The sequence below is a fragment of the Choloepus didactylus genome, chromosome 3 (assembly GCF_015220235.1).
Source record: "Choloepus didactylus isolate mChoDid1 chromosome 3, mChoDid1.pri, whole genome shotgun sequence".
Lineage (NCBI taxonomy): Eukaryota > Metazoa > Chordata > Mammalia > Pilosa > Megalonychidae > Choloepus > Choloepus didactylus.
In genome coordinates, this window is record NC_051309.1 from 102,912,118 (window position 1) to 102,930,921 (window position 18,804).

The 18,804-nt window shown below is 36.2% G+C and overlaps 1 protein-coding gene across 2 annotated transcripts in view; it reads right to left on the reverse strand.

Moving 5' to 3' along the window:
• UNC5C (unc-5 netrin receptor C) overlaps positions 1–18,804 on the reverse strand; it is a 380,387-nt gene that overhangs the window by 118,103 nt on the left and 243,480 nt on the right. For both annotated transcript variants that reach the window (XM_037830293.1, XM_037830292.1), the window contains exon 3: positions 6,795–6,938. In XM_037830293.1, the coding sequence (XP_037686221.1) occupies positions 6,795–6,938 (144 nt within the window). The remainder of the gene's footprint in view (positions 1–6,794; positions 6,939–18,804) is intronic.

Below are 18,804 nucleotides of genomic sequence, written 5' to 3' on the forward strand. Positions count from 1 at the left end.
GGAAAAATGATCAGGGCAGGAAGCCTGAGCCTGGAATAAGTCTATTGCATTCTGGAATGGTGTAGTTAAAGAGAGGTGGGAACCAACGTCCATTTACACTTCTAAATTATAAATAATAGTGAGCTTATTATAAAACTACACATGTGGATTATATGTTTTTGTGAATGTCACCAACAAAAAATCAGTATCACCTCTTCCCTTACATGTATCCAGGGTATTGGTTGAAAGTATGACTCTGTTGCTGGACCAACTAGGTGAAACTCTTGCTCCTCCAAGTGATAGCTCTATGACCTTGGGCAAGATTTTAAATCTCCCTTTGTTTTAATTTCCTCATCTGTAAAATAGGGATAATAATATCCAATTCAGAATCGTTGCCAGCATTAAATGAGCTAAAACAGGTAACATGATTGAAATGTGCCTGGTACATCATCGTTGTTATTCTAGAGCCCGTCTGTCCAATACTAGCCACGTGTGGATATGGAACAGTTGACATGCGGCCAGTCCGAACTGAAAAGTCCTTCCAGGGTAAGCATACCAGATTTCAAAGATCAGTATGATAAAATAATGTAAAGTATCTCATAAATATTGTAAAATATTGATTATATATTGAAATGATAATTTTGGTATATTGGGCTAAATAAAATATGCTATAAAGTTAATTTTACTGGTTTCTTTTTTACTTTAAGAAATATGAGGACTGGAAAAATTTAAATTATTTATTAATTTAAATTAATTATTATTTATTAAAATTTAAATATGTGGCTTGCATTATATTTCTACTGGACAGTGTTATTCTAGACAGTGTGCAAGGCACTACAGACTCACAAATATGAACAAGGCTTGATCCAAACCCACGGGGGCTCACAAGGTAGTTCTGATCCCAAGGAAAAGGACATGTGAACTGTGGGAAGAGAGCAGAGAGGACCACCCTCATCCTGTTTAATATTATTTCCAGGAACTATCTTATTCCTTTCTGTAGCCACTGACCTTTGTGACAGTAGCTGTGATTTACTAATTATACCCATGATAAAGAGGAAATCCTTAGGAACTGCCCTGCCACTGCCAGGAAGATGGATTCTCAGAGCAAACATCCCACCATAACTCATGACTTGTGGAAGAGTGACCAGTGGTAGGAGTTCTCCTCATTCTCAAGCTATGGGAAATACTACAGTCTAATTTTATGTGAATCAGCAAAGAATTTCAATCTTTAAGACTGACAGTCCAGGCCTGGAACATATTTTAGGGAATGAGGTGGTAAAAGAAAGAGAAATTCTTTCATTAAAAAAATCTATTAAGTATCAATCAGTTTCAAAATACACATATCAAGTTGTTTAAATTACTGTATCTGTTAGTATGAACACCAATTATCATCCATTGAGTACTTGCATTGTATCACAGCTTTACAAGATTTATCACTTGTATTTTAATCTTAAAATAGCTCTATTATTTCCATTTCATGGTTGATGAAACTAAGGCTCACAGGGGTTAAATTACTTGTCCAAGATCACACTAGTACCTATTGGAAATAGTATTTGAATATCAATAAATCTGGCCCCAAAGCTTGTATCCTTAACTACCCCTCTGTGCTGCTTTTTTTGCATTATATCTCTTACCCCTAATAACCCAACAACAAAAACAACAATCATAACAAAAGCAGTATGGAAGCTAAGACATTTTCTGAAGATAGACAGTGTATGACATTGTTTTGGTTGAACTATATTTTCCAACTTTAATCGCTTAGAATTATGCCATCGGCCTATATCAGAGGACAGTGCAAAAAATAGCCCCATAGATTGGTAGCTGTATTACCATAAGGGTTCTACTTAGGACAGTTATTGTAGTGGCAACTTGAGTTCTCTCAGAAGAAACTTCTCTCTCTGCAATGGAAGGTACAGTACCTAAGAAATTTGGCTCTGCCCTCTAGTAAATGTGCAAGATCTTAGAACAGGAAAATTATTTTCTCATTTCATGCCTGGCTTAATCCTAATTTTCATATTTCCATTTTTTTTCTCTACCTTAATAGCCTCAGAAACTTATTTTTAAATTTTATATAGTCTAACTGCATGAATTACTGTAAGCAAACCAAGAAAACTTTCTATTTTATAAACTTCTGAAAATAGAGCCTTTACACAGAAGAACTATGGGTCCTCCATAATACACCTAATGGGAGTAAATCTAATTAAGTTAGAGGCAGTTGCATTTATATAACCTAAGCATCATGGCTATCTTCATCTGAGATAAATTCAAACTTTAATTGACGTTTATGTGATGGTCATCTGTCAAGTATTACTGGGCAAAGAAAAAAAGCTCACTTGATGCAGGGCAGACTAGAAAATCTGCAAGGTTTTTGCAACACTAGAAAGGACCTGCTGGAGGGGATCAGCCCTGACAGAGAGAATTTGAAATTTAACCTTTGTTTTACATCATCATGTACATCTATATGAGTACATCTTTACACATTGGATGGTGTTCCTTGGCCATAGACATACATGTTCAATTAATTATGGAAATTATAGGCAAAGAGCTCTTTCGTTTTATTTCATGGTAGTGAAACATGCTCTGGGTAACTTAATCTCTTACTAGAGTTTGTTTTTTTATTTGAAAATTTCAAACTATATTTAAAATCCAAGAAGTAAACAGCAAAATTTTAAAGGAAGTATCTCAGAAATACTGGGATTTTATACTTACATACATTCAATTTTTAATCTGGAGAATTTGAATATATATAGGATCTTGCCCCCTTTGTAGAAATAAAGTGTCCTTTTAAATTCCCTCTAGAAGTAAAAGGACATTAAGGACAGCAGTATAAATATTAGCACAATAATCCCCACTAAAAATCACTGAAAATGGAAGAGGAGGAACATAACAAAAAGAGGAAGAGGAGGAGGAAGAAGAGGAGGAGGAGAACAAAAAGAAGGAGCATGAGAAGGAAAAAGTGGAGGATGGAGGCTACAGACTACAGAAGAAGATAGAGCCAGAAGAAGCAGGGCAGGAAACAAGTGCCCCCACGGATCTCACGTATTCTAAAGAAACAAAAAATCAAAACATGTCTTAACTCAGCCAGATGAAACAGAATGAAGATTATCAAGAGATTAGAGAAATAGCTGCTTCACTCAAGGAACCCTCAGCATCAAAGAACGAATATGAGAAAACTAGAGATGAATTGAGGAAAAAGAAAGTTCCAGTTCCAAACAAACTTCTACCAACACTTTCCTCCAGATATCCAGAAGATGACCCAGACTCCTGTGTGTGGGTCCCACCTGAAGGCCAAAGTGGTGATGGCAGAACCCATCTTAATGACAAGTATGGCTATTGATCACTGCAGAATCCCAAAGGAAGACCTCATGGACCATGTGATGGGGATATTTGGGCACACATTATCAAGCTGAATGGCCAGAGGAGTTGAGAAGACCATTTATGAAGTCTTGTGACTGGTCTTTTCTTCTGTGCTCTTGGCTTCCTAAATCTACCCACTCATTTTATTCTCCTGAATTTGGTATTAATGTTTAAAAGTGTTTGTGTGTGTATGTAAAAAGGGAACCATATATTTTGAGAATCACTCTAATGAGAGAGGTGACTATTAAAATGAGAAGGCAAAGATGTCTCTAATATCGAAAAAAAAATTATGTTCACTTTATGGAATTAATGTAAGGAATTATGTTTCATTATACGGAATTATGCAGCCCTTTAACTTCAGTTATAGGCAAGTCAATTTAGTAGGGAATGTAGACTGGTGATTTTAAGTATTTATTGCACTTGATATTGATGAACACAGTTTTCTATCATTGTGTCTCTTTTGATTACAATTAGAAGCTGATTTTGAATTCCTTTAAATCTTTGACCAAAAAATTATTTTTTGTTCCTTTTTTAGAGTGGTTGAAATTATCTTTTCTTTCTTTATAATTAATAAAAATAAATTCTTCATTATTCGTGATCGTAGGTGGCAGTGGATGTTGTGGTATGACAGTGAGAGCCTCTTTCAGGACTGTTCCTCTCTTTCTTGGATTTGCCCTCAGTTGAGGAGGGCCAACTTCCTCAAAGTCATAAATTCTGGTGTGGCAGTCAAAGGAGCAGTCTGAATGTTTTGTCTAGTCAATGTAGGGGTCTTTGTGAAAAGAACTACTCACCCCTGTTGCCTCTCGGTGAGACAGCAATGAAGGACCATCCAAACTCCAGAGCCCTATGGGTCAACCTTTGTTGTGTATTCACGGTAGCTCAATGTCCCCCTCTGCCCAATCCTACCACCCTCGCTCATCCACAAGTATTATTCTTAAGAGCATTCGCCAATACATTTCCTGCCTGTGGGTCTCCATCTCAGCGTTTATTTCATGGAGAATCCACTTAAGAAAAGAGAAAGTCTGTTCACAGATGCCCAGAGTAGAAAGATTAATCTGCAGCATTTTAATCAACTTCCCTGGAAATTCATTAAAGTGGTTTTAATTCAAAAAAATTTATTAAACAATCAAAGATATTCCAGGCACTGTGCTAAGCACTAGAGATATAAAATAGAGTTCTTAAACTCAAGAAACTTGCTGCAATGAAATTCAGGTATCACAAGTAAATATAAGTCAAATGAGCTGTCCTACATTAAGAGCAGGGACAAACTACTCTGAAAATACTGAGAAAGGAATGCCTAACTCCCCATCCATGAGGCAGAAATGGCTTCACTAAGGATCTGGCATTTGACCCAAATCCTTCAAAAGGCTCAGGCCTCTAACCTTGGAACCATCTGTTCCTCGCTTTCTCCCACATTCTACATTCAATCTCAGCACAACCTATTGCCTCCATGTTTGGATATATCTGGAAAACACGTCTCACCACCTCCACTTCTTCCACCCTGGGCCAGCATAACATCTTTCACAGCAATAGCCTCCCAAATGGTCCTCCTGATTCTACCCTCATGCCCTATGGTATATTTTCAACAAGGCAGCCGGCATGATTCTGTTCAAATGGATGTCAGATATGAATTTCTGTGCTGGAAACACTCCAAGATATTCCCATCTCATACTGAAAACCAAAGATGTTACAAGGCCTACAAGGTCCTACATTATCACCACCGGCCCCCACAATCCTCATCCCCAAGTCTTACTTCTTTTAAGTTATAAAGGAATCTCTTCTTGCTCACCCCGTTCCAGCCACTCTGACCCCTGTGCTCTCCTGTAACCTGCCAGTACACTCCAGCCTCAGGGTGTCTGTCTGTGCCCCTTGCTATTCCCTCTGCCTGACTCCCCACCTCTTGGCCTTCAGGTTTACTTAATTGTCAACTTCTTCTCCAGGCCTTCCCTGACCACCTAATCCTAGCAACATATTTCTGCTTCTCCTGCTTTATTTTTCTTCATAGCAGTTCCCATCTGATTATCATTTTTATTATTATTTAAATAATAATGAAATTATTATTTTATTTGGGGGTCTCCTTTTCTTTACCAGATCACAAGCTCCACGAGGGCAGTGATGGTTGTACATTTTGTTGCCAGCTCCATTCCCAATACCTGTATTTGTCGCTAGAATGGATAAAATGCTTACTAAATATTTTTTGAATAAATGAATTTTTTGAAAATGGTGAAGGGCAGTATGAGAAGGGAGAAACCCTTGAGTATGAACAATAAGCATCAGTCCTATATAAAGTGCAGGACTTTTTAATGAGTGTGACCAGCAGGTAGAAATCCTTGGGGCTTGGAGCTGGAAACATAGGATGGTTATGTAAATAGTGAAATAGGTCATATGCCATCTTAAGAAATTTTGATTTTTACTTACAAGTCACTGTAAAATTTCAAGTGGGAGCAGAAGTTGAAATGAGATGAGACCTAAAACCTGAGATAGCATTTGTGGAAATATGGAGGAAGGGCCAGGAACGGGAAGATCACTTGAGCCGTGGAGACTAAATGCCTCGATCAGAGGTGAGAAGGAGGAGACCAGAAAGCTAGGAATGACAGAGAACTAGGATTGACAGGACCTAGTGGACAAATTAGATGTAAGTGATGGTGACTTCTGCCACAAAATAGAATTTAGTAATACGCAGATGTAAAAGAGTTCACATAATAAAACATAACATGGATTTCATTGGTCTCAAAAATGAGAAAACTTTTCAATATGGAAGCCTAAGACAGGTTGTAGCAGCATTCATGCCACTCAAGATGCAGAAAGTACTCACTTAAAGAGGGTTCTGCAGGAAGAGCCGCAGCTGTATCTCCCTCTCGGGGAGAGTATGAACATTAGCATACTAAAGTATCTGAGAAATCTCCTTAACTTAGTCAGAATAAATATTTTCCACATTTATTTTATTATGGAGCCCTTTTTTTGTGAGTCACCTTTTAACCTCTCCCTGAATATGAATACGCTAGAAACTAACAAAATTTGGAACATGGCAATATAATCTGATGGTCTAGAACAGTTCCAAAAAAAAATGGAGATGTTTTGCCTGGTTAATCCTTCTTTCCAGTAGCAAACCCAGCCAACATCATCTTAACAAATTGGCAGAATAAACTCATTAAAGAAATACATTTGGTTTTTTCCTAGCCTAAATTACTACCAGATTTCTTTTTAAAGTCAGGATCTTTTAAAAGTAGCACTAATTCTTTTACATACCCTAAAGGGAAACTACTCTGTCTTGAAACCAAAAAGAAAATGATATCCTGGTGACTTAAGACCAAAGTGTGGCTCAAATGCAGAACTCTGGGGGGAGTGATTGACCAGGTTTTTGACCAGGGTTGTCTGATGCTGGAGCAGTCATAGTCTAAACATTTCTATTTTCCACCAGCTTCTGAAACCCAAGGTGTCGATGTGCAAAGACTCACATGCGATGCGCACGTAGGCCTTCCGGCTCTTGGTGGTGCCTGCTGAGCTCCAAGCCACACACTGGCACCAGTAATCTTCAGGCCCAAAGAGTTCCTCCACTTGCTGACGTGAGATCTCAATGCTCACTTCCCGAACAATGAGACCTGACGAGAGAAAGGGAAATTTAAGTCAAGAAGACTTGTACTGAAGAAATGCAATACAGCACACCGTATTTTCCCTAATGATCCTTCTTGACACTGTATAGTAATATCTTAGATATTGTTACTCATCTCTTCTGATTTTCTTCTGGCTGCAGTTACTTTACTCAGCACTTTTTCATTCTCTTATTTGCGATTTCAAATCTTCTAGATTTGTCAAAAGATGAAAATGGAGTGACTATATCACACCATAAAATTACACTTCCCCATAAAGCTTGACTTATATTCACCCTCCACCAAGATATCTCCCTCTGTAGATTTAAGCGTGAACTTAAACTTCACATCTTCTAAGGATCCGATCTCAATTATATAGGTTGTGGGTAAGACTATCATATGATGTACACAGCTTTACAGTAACTAAATCTCCCTTACTTTTCATATGAAATGAGAGAGCATAACCTTAAACTATAATTATAGGTATGTAAATCATAAGTGTATATGCATATATGTATTTCATATACCAGGTATCAAGTTTCACTATATCATCTAGCACTTTATGAGCTTGTGGCAATTATTTAACAACTAATACTTGATGAGTTTGTGGCAATTATTTAACAACTAAATTACTTTAACAGAGGTGTTTCAGTTATTAAGGTGAATCGTTTTCCTTAAAAGAAATATTAGCCTCCATTAACAAACCTTTGCTATTCTATCCAAAGAATATATGATTTTAAGGTTATTCATGCATAATATTTTGAAAGACCAAATATTTCTATAATTATAGTGCAACCAAAATCCTGTTAATGATAAAATGGCCTCCAAATAGAATGTTCAAATAATTGGAATCTATTTCACAGCATTATGTAATCCTGAATAAGAGCAATTGAACTAAGAATATGGGATTATCATCCTAGGGATATTTACTTTGAAGTATGAAACCCTGTTTCAGAGACTCTCTCTGCAATGTGCCTCTTTGACCTGAGCAAAGGGAATTATCTGGACAGTTGTGGGCAACTGCCAGATCGTCTGAAGACTGAATGCAAAAACTTCCAGAATAGAGTATCCATCGAGAAAACTAGCAGGGGAGGAGGAGAATTTGCATTGGGTCAAGCATAAATCTATGGGCACAGTAAGAAAGATGAAATGACTTGCTTTTTTCTATCTGTCCATTCTTTCAACAAATGTTCATCAGACATTTATTATGACAAGATACTATACTAGGAATTCATGAAACTCTGATAAGTAAGACATGGCACCTGCCTCAAGGAACTTATATTACTGTGATAATAGCATATCATAACAACTGGTTATATAATGTATTACATAATTATAATTGTGTTAAAAGTGATAAAGAGGATATACAGGGACAATGACAGTGAATAACAAGGGGGTTCAACCTAATTAGAAGTATCCAATAGGAGTTAAACCCTAAATTAGAATGAAGATCAGGAAAGTGGGTCTCATTACCTCAAGGTAGAAAGATCCTGAAGGAGCAATTCAATCAACAAAAAAGTTTATTCATTAAGGTTATATTGTTAAATATATTTAAAATTGTTTTAGATTTTGAAAAGTAGTAATCCTTTTATTTTATGTTTATACAGTAACCAGTTTAAAAAGAATTTCCAAATATCCCTTTATGAGAAAAAGATTAGTATATTATTTCAGCCAATGTCCAATAAATGCAGCAATATTCAAGGCAAATATTCCAACCTATTAACAAATAACACTACTTTCCATCCTTTTTCCTCATCCCAGCTCAGGTCTCTCACTTTTCCTATTCTTATTGTAATGCTTCTCATTATCCCAATATCTAGAAATCTGTGGCAATAAGGAGCACAGCCTTCTCCTTTTCTTTTTCTCTCTCACTGTTTCTTTTTTCTTTTTGCCCACTCTTTGGTGTTTACTGCTTTTGCCTGTTTTATATTTGTTTACACCTTCCCACTTCATGCAAAAGTTCAGTTACTGGAAACAGAACTCTTCCTTTAAGGCTGCTGCAATAAATTTACAGTCACTAAAGGACAGATAAACCTGCCGTGTGTATTTCCTTAGAACCATAATGGCCCTTTCTAAAACACACAGCAGCAAAAAAAAAAAAGGGCTCAGGATGTTGAAACCACATACAAATATTTTGTGTCCCAAGATGATAACCTCAGATTTCATTCCCTCCCCACCATTTACTTAAAGGAATTACAGGAAACCTAATTAAATGTTAGGGGAACTTCTCTAGGTCCAGTGTTTCCTTTAGCCCAAATAAGCTCATGGATGTTGCTACTGACCACAAATCTGAAGCCTTTTAAGAAGCCACAGACCTACCCTTCTGCTACAGGAACTATTCATAGGGCAAATGTTCTGAATTTTGTGGCCCAGGGCTCCTGGTGGGTGCTGGCATCAAGCACACACTGATTTTTGTCTTCTGCTTTACAGTCACTCCATTCAGGAGGAGGTGGATTAATTCCAGTTGTGTACAGTTGTTCTGTCACATGGCCCAAAGTTTACATTCCAACTTTTGGTCAACAACATAAGAGCAAGAAAGAACTGAAGCATGAAATATCTGAACACTAACAACTCAGAATTCCCTAGAATCAACTGCATTATTCAGACTCTGAGCTGCTTTGTTACATACCCTATTTTCATTACTGTAGGTAAGTTCATTACCTATGACATTTTGTTAATCAAACCACAACCTAGTGGTTTGGGTAAAAGCAGGTAATATCTTTTCTCTTTGAAAGTAAAATTTCAAATCTGCTTGAAGTCTTGAGATGGAAGAAGCAAGTTTCCTTGAAATTTGAAATGCCGTCAGCATCACTTCCAAGGCAGGCTGCTTTGAAGAGCATTTGGGAACTTGAAATTGGTTTCAGGTTATTTAAGGAGGGGAATGCTTCGGTCTACAGGATTTACTCAAATGTGTACTTTCCATCATGTCTGATAACATCAAAGATTTCCCATCGCTCTGCTCCCTTTAATAGTAGCATCTCAAGGATGCATGCTGTTTGAAGTTTGCAGTGATTTGCTTTTATAATAGGATTCATTGTGGTTTGGGAGCCAGAGTGCAGGAAAGTAATTAGTGTGCTATACCAAGAAGTCTCATAAGTATGAGCATGCACTTGTTAATAAGGAATTTCAAATGATTTGAGAAAACCAGATGCAAACGCAACCCTCCGATTGGATCACTGTGAGGCCATGCACACATATGGCAGTATAACCTGGTAAGCAGACATTTATCTATTCCTCATGGTTAGTGTAATTCAAATTTCATAATAGTGGTCAAGCACTGCCAATAGTATTTTTCTAGGCCTTTATATACTAAAATGATCACAGATACATGATAAATCTTACTGTATAATTATTTAAAACAATATTTATATTCCCCCAGAAATTTAATCTATAGTACCTTGGTCATTCAACAAATACTTATTAAAAGTCCCTTGATGTTAGATATTAAGTTCCAGAAACATAAAGATGGATCAAACATCACCCTGGGTCTTACAATGTTCATTTATTTTATGTTCATATTTTTAATAAAAAAATCTTGTATATTATTAGATCATTCTAAAAATCATGCACCAACTACATTTTCAAAACTGTGACCATCAATCTGCAACTTCTGCTACCCTATGTATATTTCACTAAAAAGCATTGCATCCCACATTGGACTTAGGTATTACGTAGGCCTGAGCTGTATTCCTCACTCCTCTCAATTACCTTATCATTTATAGGGCAAAGGGAAGTTTTGAGGCATCATGTTGTGCAGGCCCAGAAATTCCAGTTCCTCTATGCACTCTCCCTGTTGGGAAAAGAGCTGCAGAGGCCACTGTGCAAAATCTTATTATGGTACATTCACAGTTCTGACATGGGTTGGTGGGAAATGTATGAAGCTGTAGGTAGGGATGTTCTGGAATATATTACAACATTTTATTGAATTAGTGTGGTGTCTTTTTCATGCTTTCTTCCAGAGCTTAATCTTATTAGTTTTCACTAATATGATCTAAATTATGAAACATACCAGTTTTAGATGTCTTAATATAAATTAAATCACAAAAAATACCCTGTAATTCTGTAAATGGATTCCCTACCTTAAAAAAAACAAACTTATAATTATTTCAGGAAATTATAGCCCACACTAAAATCATCTATATATGATAACTTGAAAGGCAAAACTTCACAATCAAGATATTGTGCTATGTTACATGAAGTAATTTGACAATCTCTTTTAAACTACAGTAGGGAAAGAAGATGCTGTAAACATGTAATTTACCAACTCTTCTCTCAAATGTTTCCCTTGATTTTTAATGAAATATTTAATATAGATACAGGCTATCTAATTTAGCTAATTTAACCAAAATTATTTTGTGTAATTGCGACTTGCAAGTGACTAGTGTATCAGCTTTATTATGAACATAATTCTGTTAAAGGTACATTTACCATTTTGTCAACAAGATGAACTTACCCAAAGGTTAAAGAACAACATGGTTGGGATTGAGTTGTTTAAAGGAATAAGCTTGGGAGCATTTCATATGTAGACAATTGCTTGATTCCTTTTTATTTGGTAGTTTCTAGTTACTTGGTTCTGTTTGGCAGCCTATGTCAAATGAGGATTTGTGTTTTGTTGTTTTCATTGTGTCTAGAACCAAGAAGGAAATATTTATTGGATTGTGTATCTGGGGTGGACAGACTTCTAGTGCTTCAAGAAAGCTACATGACAAGCATTGATAAATGCATAGTTTTCCCCCTGAAACTTGATTTTTTAATTGCTAGACAGTATTAAAATAGAGTGACAAATGATAATTACTCTGGTAATCCTCATATTATTTTCTCCTCTCCCTTTGGGGAGTGTCAGGTTTAAAATGCAGAATGATCCCCCTATTTTTTATTTGACTTTCCAACCACCATCAAACTCAGACCTGCAAGTCTGAAGCAAACCGGGGATAAAGGGTCTGCAAAATATTTCTCTATTGCGTTTACAGTTGCAACCCAATCTTACCAGCTTTGACCCATCACTTGATTCCTGTTCTTAACTTTAGTGATGAAAACCTGTTGAATCTCTGTGTCAAGAAGCCTTTGAGCCCAAAATGGGAACTTAAATGCTTTTTATAATTAACTTCTGCCTTGTGTGTCAATGTTCTTTAGAATATAAAGAAGCAATTTTGTAAATACATGATAGCAATTTGTTTAATTTGAAGGGCACAAAACACATTCCATCGAGCTAGCAAATGCATTATTTTTCTAAACATTTTTCCAAAACATTAGACCAATTATATGTTTGTAAGTGTATGTTCCAACACTTTTCTCTGAAAGTACAATTGTTAATAATCTAAATTTAACTACATTTGCCCCATTGCTTCCTCTTCCCATGCTTTTCCTTAGTAATTACAAGTAGCTTTAAAAATTTTTTAAAGAATATTCTTGTCAGTAAGGTTATTGCATAACAATGCATTCTTGGAGATTTTGTTAGTTGTGTAATTGTGAATTAAGATCTTTCTATTCTTCTTGCCCAGTCATTCATTCTACAGATATTTATTGCAACTCTACCATGTGCCAAGCATTCTTTCATGCACTGGAGATACAGTGATAAAGAATACAGATAAGGTCCCTACCTCAGTTCTTTAATACCTATCTGATGTGTGGTAGTTTTGTAAGTAGACATGTACATGAATCAGCTATGGATCTTTCCTTCAGAAGTTTACTAATACTACACATAAACACAGGAGTTTATTGTATATAGACACTTAGACACATGCTTTCTGTATCTCCCCAGTACAGTAACTGGCACAACATATTTGTCCAATTAATGTATGTTAACTGAATGATTTATACAAATATAGCTATTACATGAAGTAGAACATGTTAAATAATAAGTACAAATAAATTCATTTGTAATTTAAGGAGCAATTTATATAGAATAGGAAAACTCCCATATTTGAATGAAAACCTAAAATCAGTGAATATAATCATGCCTTCCAGAATCTTTCTTCACTTTCCAACTAGAACGTAAGCATTTGTTACATGCTGTCTCCATGCTTTGGAAGAATACTTGGTCATATTGTAGGCATACAATAAATCTTTATTGAATTATTGAAAGAATATTTTCTCCAGGACACTAATACAAACTTATTTAAAGGATATGCGATTATGATGCACAATTGCATTTCAGAAGAAATACATTTTCAGTCATGATAGCAGTGGTCCATTCCACCCTAGCCTGAAAGGAATCATCAAACACAACTTTGAACATACTTGGCATTCACATCAAAAATGGAAAAAACAAAACAAAACTGGAGTGACCATAATGTTTTTAGAACCCCCAAAGATGTCTATAATAGTGAAGAGACACAGACCAAGCAACCAATGAAAATATTCTTTTCCTTTTTAAAAAAACAAAACAAAACTCCGATATGCAAAAATTACTCACTGATTTACAACAAGGGGAAAATCCAACTTGCGAAATTGCAAGGAGAGATGAAAAATTATTACATCTAATATTTTCCAAGTGAGGAGCATGTATTTGAACTCCTGCTAAACACCCATTTTCAGTGTTTAGCAGTGTTTCAGTGTAGGGACTGAGAATTAGCTATATATTCTGATATTTAACAAATATTTCCATATATTCAGAGATCCATGCCTGAAATCATTATTTTATCATTCCAGAGGGAGAAATGATTTAATAAAACAGGTATGAACCAAGACAATGCATTTTTTATATTCATTTTATTGAGATATATTCACATACCATGCAGTCATACAAAACAAATCGTACATTCGATTGTTCACAGTACCATTACATAGTTGTACCTTCAACACCAAAATCAATCCCCGACACCCTCATTACCACACACACAAAAATAACCAGAATAATAATTAAAGTGAAAAAGAGCAACTAAAGTAAAAAAAGAACACTGGGCGCCCTTGTCTGTTTCTTTCTTTGTTTGTTTCCTTCTCCCACCTTTCCACTCATCCACCCACAAACTAGACAAAGGGGAATGTGATCTCCATGGCGCCCCCAATCCCACTGTCCCCCCTCATAAGCCACATTTGTATACAATTGTCTTCAAGATTCATGGGTTCTGGGTTGTAGTTTGATAGCTTCAGGTATCCACCACCAGCTACCCCAATTCAAGACAATGCATTTTTAAGACTTTATTTTTTAATAATGAGAATGTCTGTTTGGCCTTTTGTTGATTCTATAGTTACATATACTAAGTTTTTAATAAACATAGGCTTTAGGTAGAATTCCAGAAGCTAGTATGCTACAAATATGTCAGTGATAATTTATTTTTAATAAATCTTTAGCAATTAATTTAATTATCAGATTCAAATTCTGGCTCTTCCATTAATTAGATGTATGGCATTGGGCATTCTTTTACTTCACTAAATCCCACTTTCCTCAAAAGTAAAAAGAGAATTAAATTTCTTAACTTAATGGATTATGGTAATAATTAAATGAGATAATACTGTAAAACTTTTAGCACAAAAAGCTCTGGCTATAAGTTAACTAATATGGTTTTAGATACTAAGACAGTTCATGCTGTCCTGTGTACAAAAAAAAAAACAACAACAAAACCAAAAACCCTCAAATTTCAAAGGCTTTGCAAAATAAAGTTTATTTTTCCATCACAAAACACCGGATAAGATTCAAGCATTTCTCCAAGGCAGCCATCCTACCTGAGATTTCTTAGCTATCCAGGATGCTCTAACTTGGATCTACATCCCCTCAAACTGTGACTATGAGGGTGTCCTAGTCAGGAGACCAGGAGAAAAGAGAGCACAGAGAATGCACATTCTGCTCCTAAATGCTTTGCATGGAAGTGGCACTATAACTTTTATTCACAGTCTATTGACCAGAGGTAATCATTTGGCCCAGATAAACTACAATCATGCTGGCTCTTGATTCTGTAGGCCCAGGAAGGAGAGGAGAAGTGTATATGGATGAGTATTAGAAGTCCTACACTGATAAGACTTATATAGGATAAAAAAAGGAATTTAATTTTTAAGAAATCACAATGACATAAAAATACACATAATCATCAAGTCAAAACAAATTTTGGATTATTGCTTTCTTTGTTATGGAAGTCTGCAAAGAATGAGAGAGCTAAATAATGTAGAAAAATAGAGCATTAGAATAAAAGGCAAAAACCTGATTTCCAGAACAGGTTTGGCTACTACCAACTGAGTCACCTTGGGCAGGGCATTAAATTTCCCTTTTAAACTTTAAATTGATAAAAATAGATAACCCTTTTCCAGTACACTTCACAGGACTATTAAGGGATCACAAGAAATCTTTAAGAGAAAGTACCTATGTAGACAGACTCCTTACATCTTCCCAGGCACACAGCTTGACCACACTTCCTAGCCTCCTTTATTTTAGATGTGGCCACAAAAGCAATGCTAGTCAATGCAATGTGAAAAAAAACGACATGTACTTTTCCTTGGCCAAGCTTTTTAAGAAGCTGGTGGGTGTCCTTGCTCTCTTTCTCCCTCTGCTGGCTGGATGCAGAATAGGATGGCACCTTATAGGATGGCAGAGCCACAAGATAGAAAGAATCTGGGTCCAAATGTCACCAATGGGAGGAGAGCTACTCTCCAACCAAGGACACTTTTCTAGGGCTGCTGTGTAAACAAGATATAATGTTCTATCATGCCTGAGACATTTTATCTTCAGGAAGGCAGGTTCTAATTGTTACTGCAGCTTACTGGATGCAGACTTAAATAATAGAGGCTGCAATATGCTCGGCATACCACGGGTTTTCAGTAATTACTTATTGGATAAATTGATGAAGAAAATACTCATAAACACCAAAATGCTTTGGTTCTTTTTGACCATGATTCAGTACTTAACTTCAAATTATTTTTAATCTTTTTAATTGACAATGTATTATCAGATACACAGGAAAGAGTTTCTTTAAATTCTGAGAGTTTTTGAATATCTAAATGTGAGATTATAACATTATGACAAAGTTCTATAAAATACAGAGGAATTGACTTAATATGTAACAAAAATATTATTTTCAACATGTCATTAATATTTTTCAAACTATCATTTCCAACGTAAATATTGAACAAATTGATATGAAACACAAGTCCTTAGCTATAGGTTATAGTGTTGAATTACAATTACCCTTCTCTTTATAGTCATCCTTGCTTTGATGTTTTCACAAGAGACAGAAAAACTTAAACCAGAAACAAGTGAAGAGTGACACCTGATTCTGAATATAATTTGTACCTCGTAATGCCTTCATGTCCATGCTACACCAGCATTTTTTAAAAAGAAAAGAGAGAAAGAAAGACAAATGATTGTTTCCCACTATAAGCTCCAATTCCCTTAGATATTTATATAATAGTGTAATACTGACAGCTGAACAAACAGCTTCAATCATATGTCTGTTCATATCTCCAAGCAAAGTCTTGTTCTCCTTCCTTTCTTTACATATGCATTTCCTTCAAAAGACACATACTCTGGTGGAGAAACAATTTCCATGGAGAGATCAAGAAAGCTGGCTATTAAGTGTGTGTAGTTTAGAGTCATGAGGTATGATTTATAGTAAATATATTTTGTGATGATACTAACACTAATAAAGATGACATTTTCATGATTAGCCATGTTTTTAGGAAAGGGAAATTAATGAGTAGGAATATTCAGACTGAAGGATAGATACAACATACTGACAAACAAAAATGGGTGTCAGCATAAAGTGGGTATGTTATATAGGCAGTATCCATATGCACCTAACACGACTGTATATATTTATATGCATATTACTCATCTAGTATTTTCTTTTTTATCTATAAATTGGAATGCATTTGCTTCACACTCTATTATAGGCCCATTTAGTTACATTTCTGTCAGATTCCACCTGTATATGCAATATTGAATGAATCAGTGGCTAATAAATGTCCTTGGAATTGTGTTTAGAGATAAATAGCAAAATGCTGTATCTGATCATAACTATACATCAAACATACATTTTTTCTCTCAGAATCCTAAAAGAAGGATAGCCTGATCTATTGCATACATATATGGAAAAAAAAGAAGTAATTATAGAGTATTCATAAAAAGGAGCCTGGTTTATATTACTCTTGAATGCATGTACTATAGACAAAAAAAATGTTATCATAACTGTTCACAACATTTTAACGGAAAAGAAATACCAAATGAGGAAGGAAAGTCAACCTTTCTGTCACAAGTGGTTTTTGTCACAACTCCCCGGGTGTGGGGTGTGGCCTGGCCCCATAGCATTCAAAACTGCAGGGCTCTGGTTGACCTCTTGCATTTCAACCCTAATGTGCCCGCACTCTTGCAGGTACTTCTAGAGCTGACCACATGCATGCTTTTCATTTGCATTAAGCAGCTCACTTTACAAAATACAGATAAGATTTTCAGGTAATAATGTACAGGGATGTACCATACTGAAGAATGAGATGAGCACAATCACTTCTTTCTCATTAATACTTTTCCCAGTTCCCTTTAGATTCTACTCCAACCTCTATCCATAATCCAATAACTGTACACTTCCTACATCTATACTTACTGAAATAATATAGATTTATGTTTCCTGCACAATATCTTATAAATGTCAACCAATTCCCCCAAAAGTTTCTCACTATTCAGCAGATTTTCAGGTTTATTTTTAAACATTCTATCGTATTGGTCATCCTTTAGCAATAGTTTGAAGTAGCACCTCTATTAAAAGTGAAGAAGGAGGTGGGGTCCCATAGAGAGAAATAATGACAGAAAATGACAATTAATTTATATGTTCCTCACAGAAAGCTCACTGCTTAAAAAAAAATTAGAACACATGCCAAAGTAAAAAAAAGCAAAAATAAAATTTAGGATGCATAAAAGGGTCACATAAAATCTTGCCAAAGGTTTGTGTTTTACATAAAGGCACAGTTGGGACTCCACAAAGGAAATCTCTGCACTTTTTACTTCTGGTTCAGAGGATTTACATGCTCTTTCTAATGATCTGGGCCTTCAGCACTGGGTAATGTCTCCCAGTCCCCAGCTTAGCACTCATGCAAAATTGAAGCACTTTGGAGGCAGTTTAGTAGCTGCAGATGAATCTCAATGTGCAGGAAAAGGCATAATGGCTGTTTAGCACTTGCTAGGAGAAGCTGAGGAAATCAGGGGGAAAAATCTATTGAACTTAAGCCATCTGGGAAGCCAACTGAGAGTGGCTGCATTAACGTGTTTACATTCTCATTGTGTAGCCAGGCCAAGCAAAAATAAGTGTGTGTGGTTGTGTGTGCATCTGTGAAGGGGAAATTATAAAGTGCAGCTCTTTTGCTTGTATCTGCTACTTTGTTTTTGGCAACTATGTAGGGTGAATTTTCATGAGGAATGTGGCCATGAGAATTTTCAGGTCTCCATGAGAGCAGGCGACTGTTGCAGCGCAAGGTTTGGCGAGGATGCCACGAGCAGGAGGAAAACCATCACTGTGCAGGAGCCAGGTCTGAGCAGTTCTTTTTCCTGTCTTTGGCCAAAAGAACAACACAACAGATTGGAGGAGGCTTGAGAGGGCTGGTGAAGAACACTAGGGAATGCTTTCGTTGCCTGTTAACCTAGAAATATTGGTCAAAGGAGGGAAAATAGGAACATGCCTCCACTTTCACCGCCTTCAACTCTACTTACTGAGTCCAACATGGCTGTGCTTTTGCACTGTCATATGAAGTGGCTTTTACCTGACAGATCTTAGTGACAGCAACGAGCTGAATGGTGCCCCCCTCCATTCGTCCTCGTCCTAATTCCCATAGGCTGTGAAAGTGACCTTATTTGGACAAAGGGTCTTGGCACTTGAATTAAGTCAAGGATCTTGAGATAAGGAGACCTTCCTGGATAATGTGAGTGGGTCCTAAATCCAATGACAGGTGTCCTTAGAGA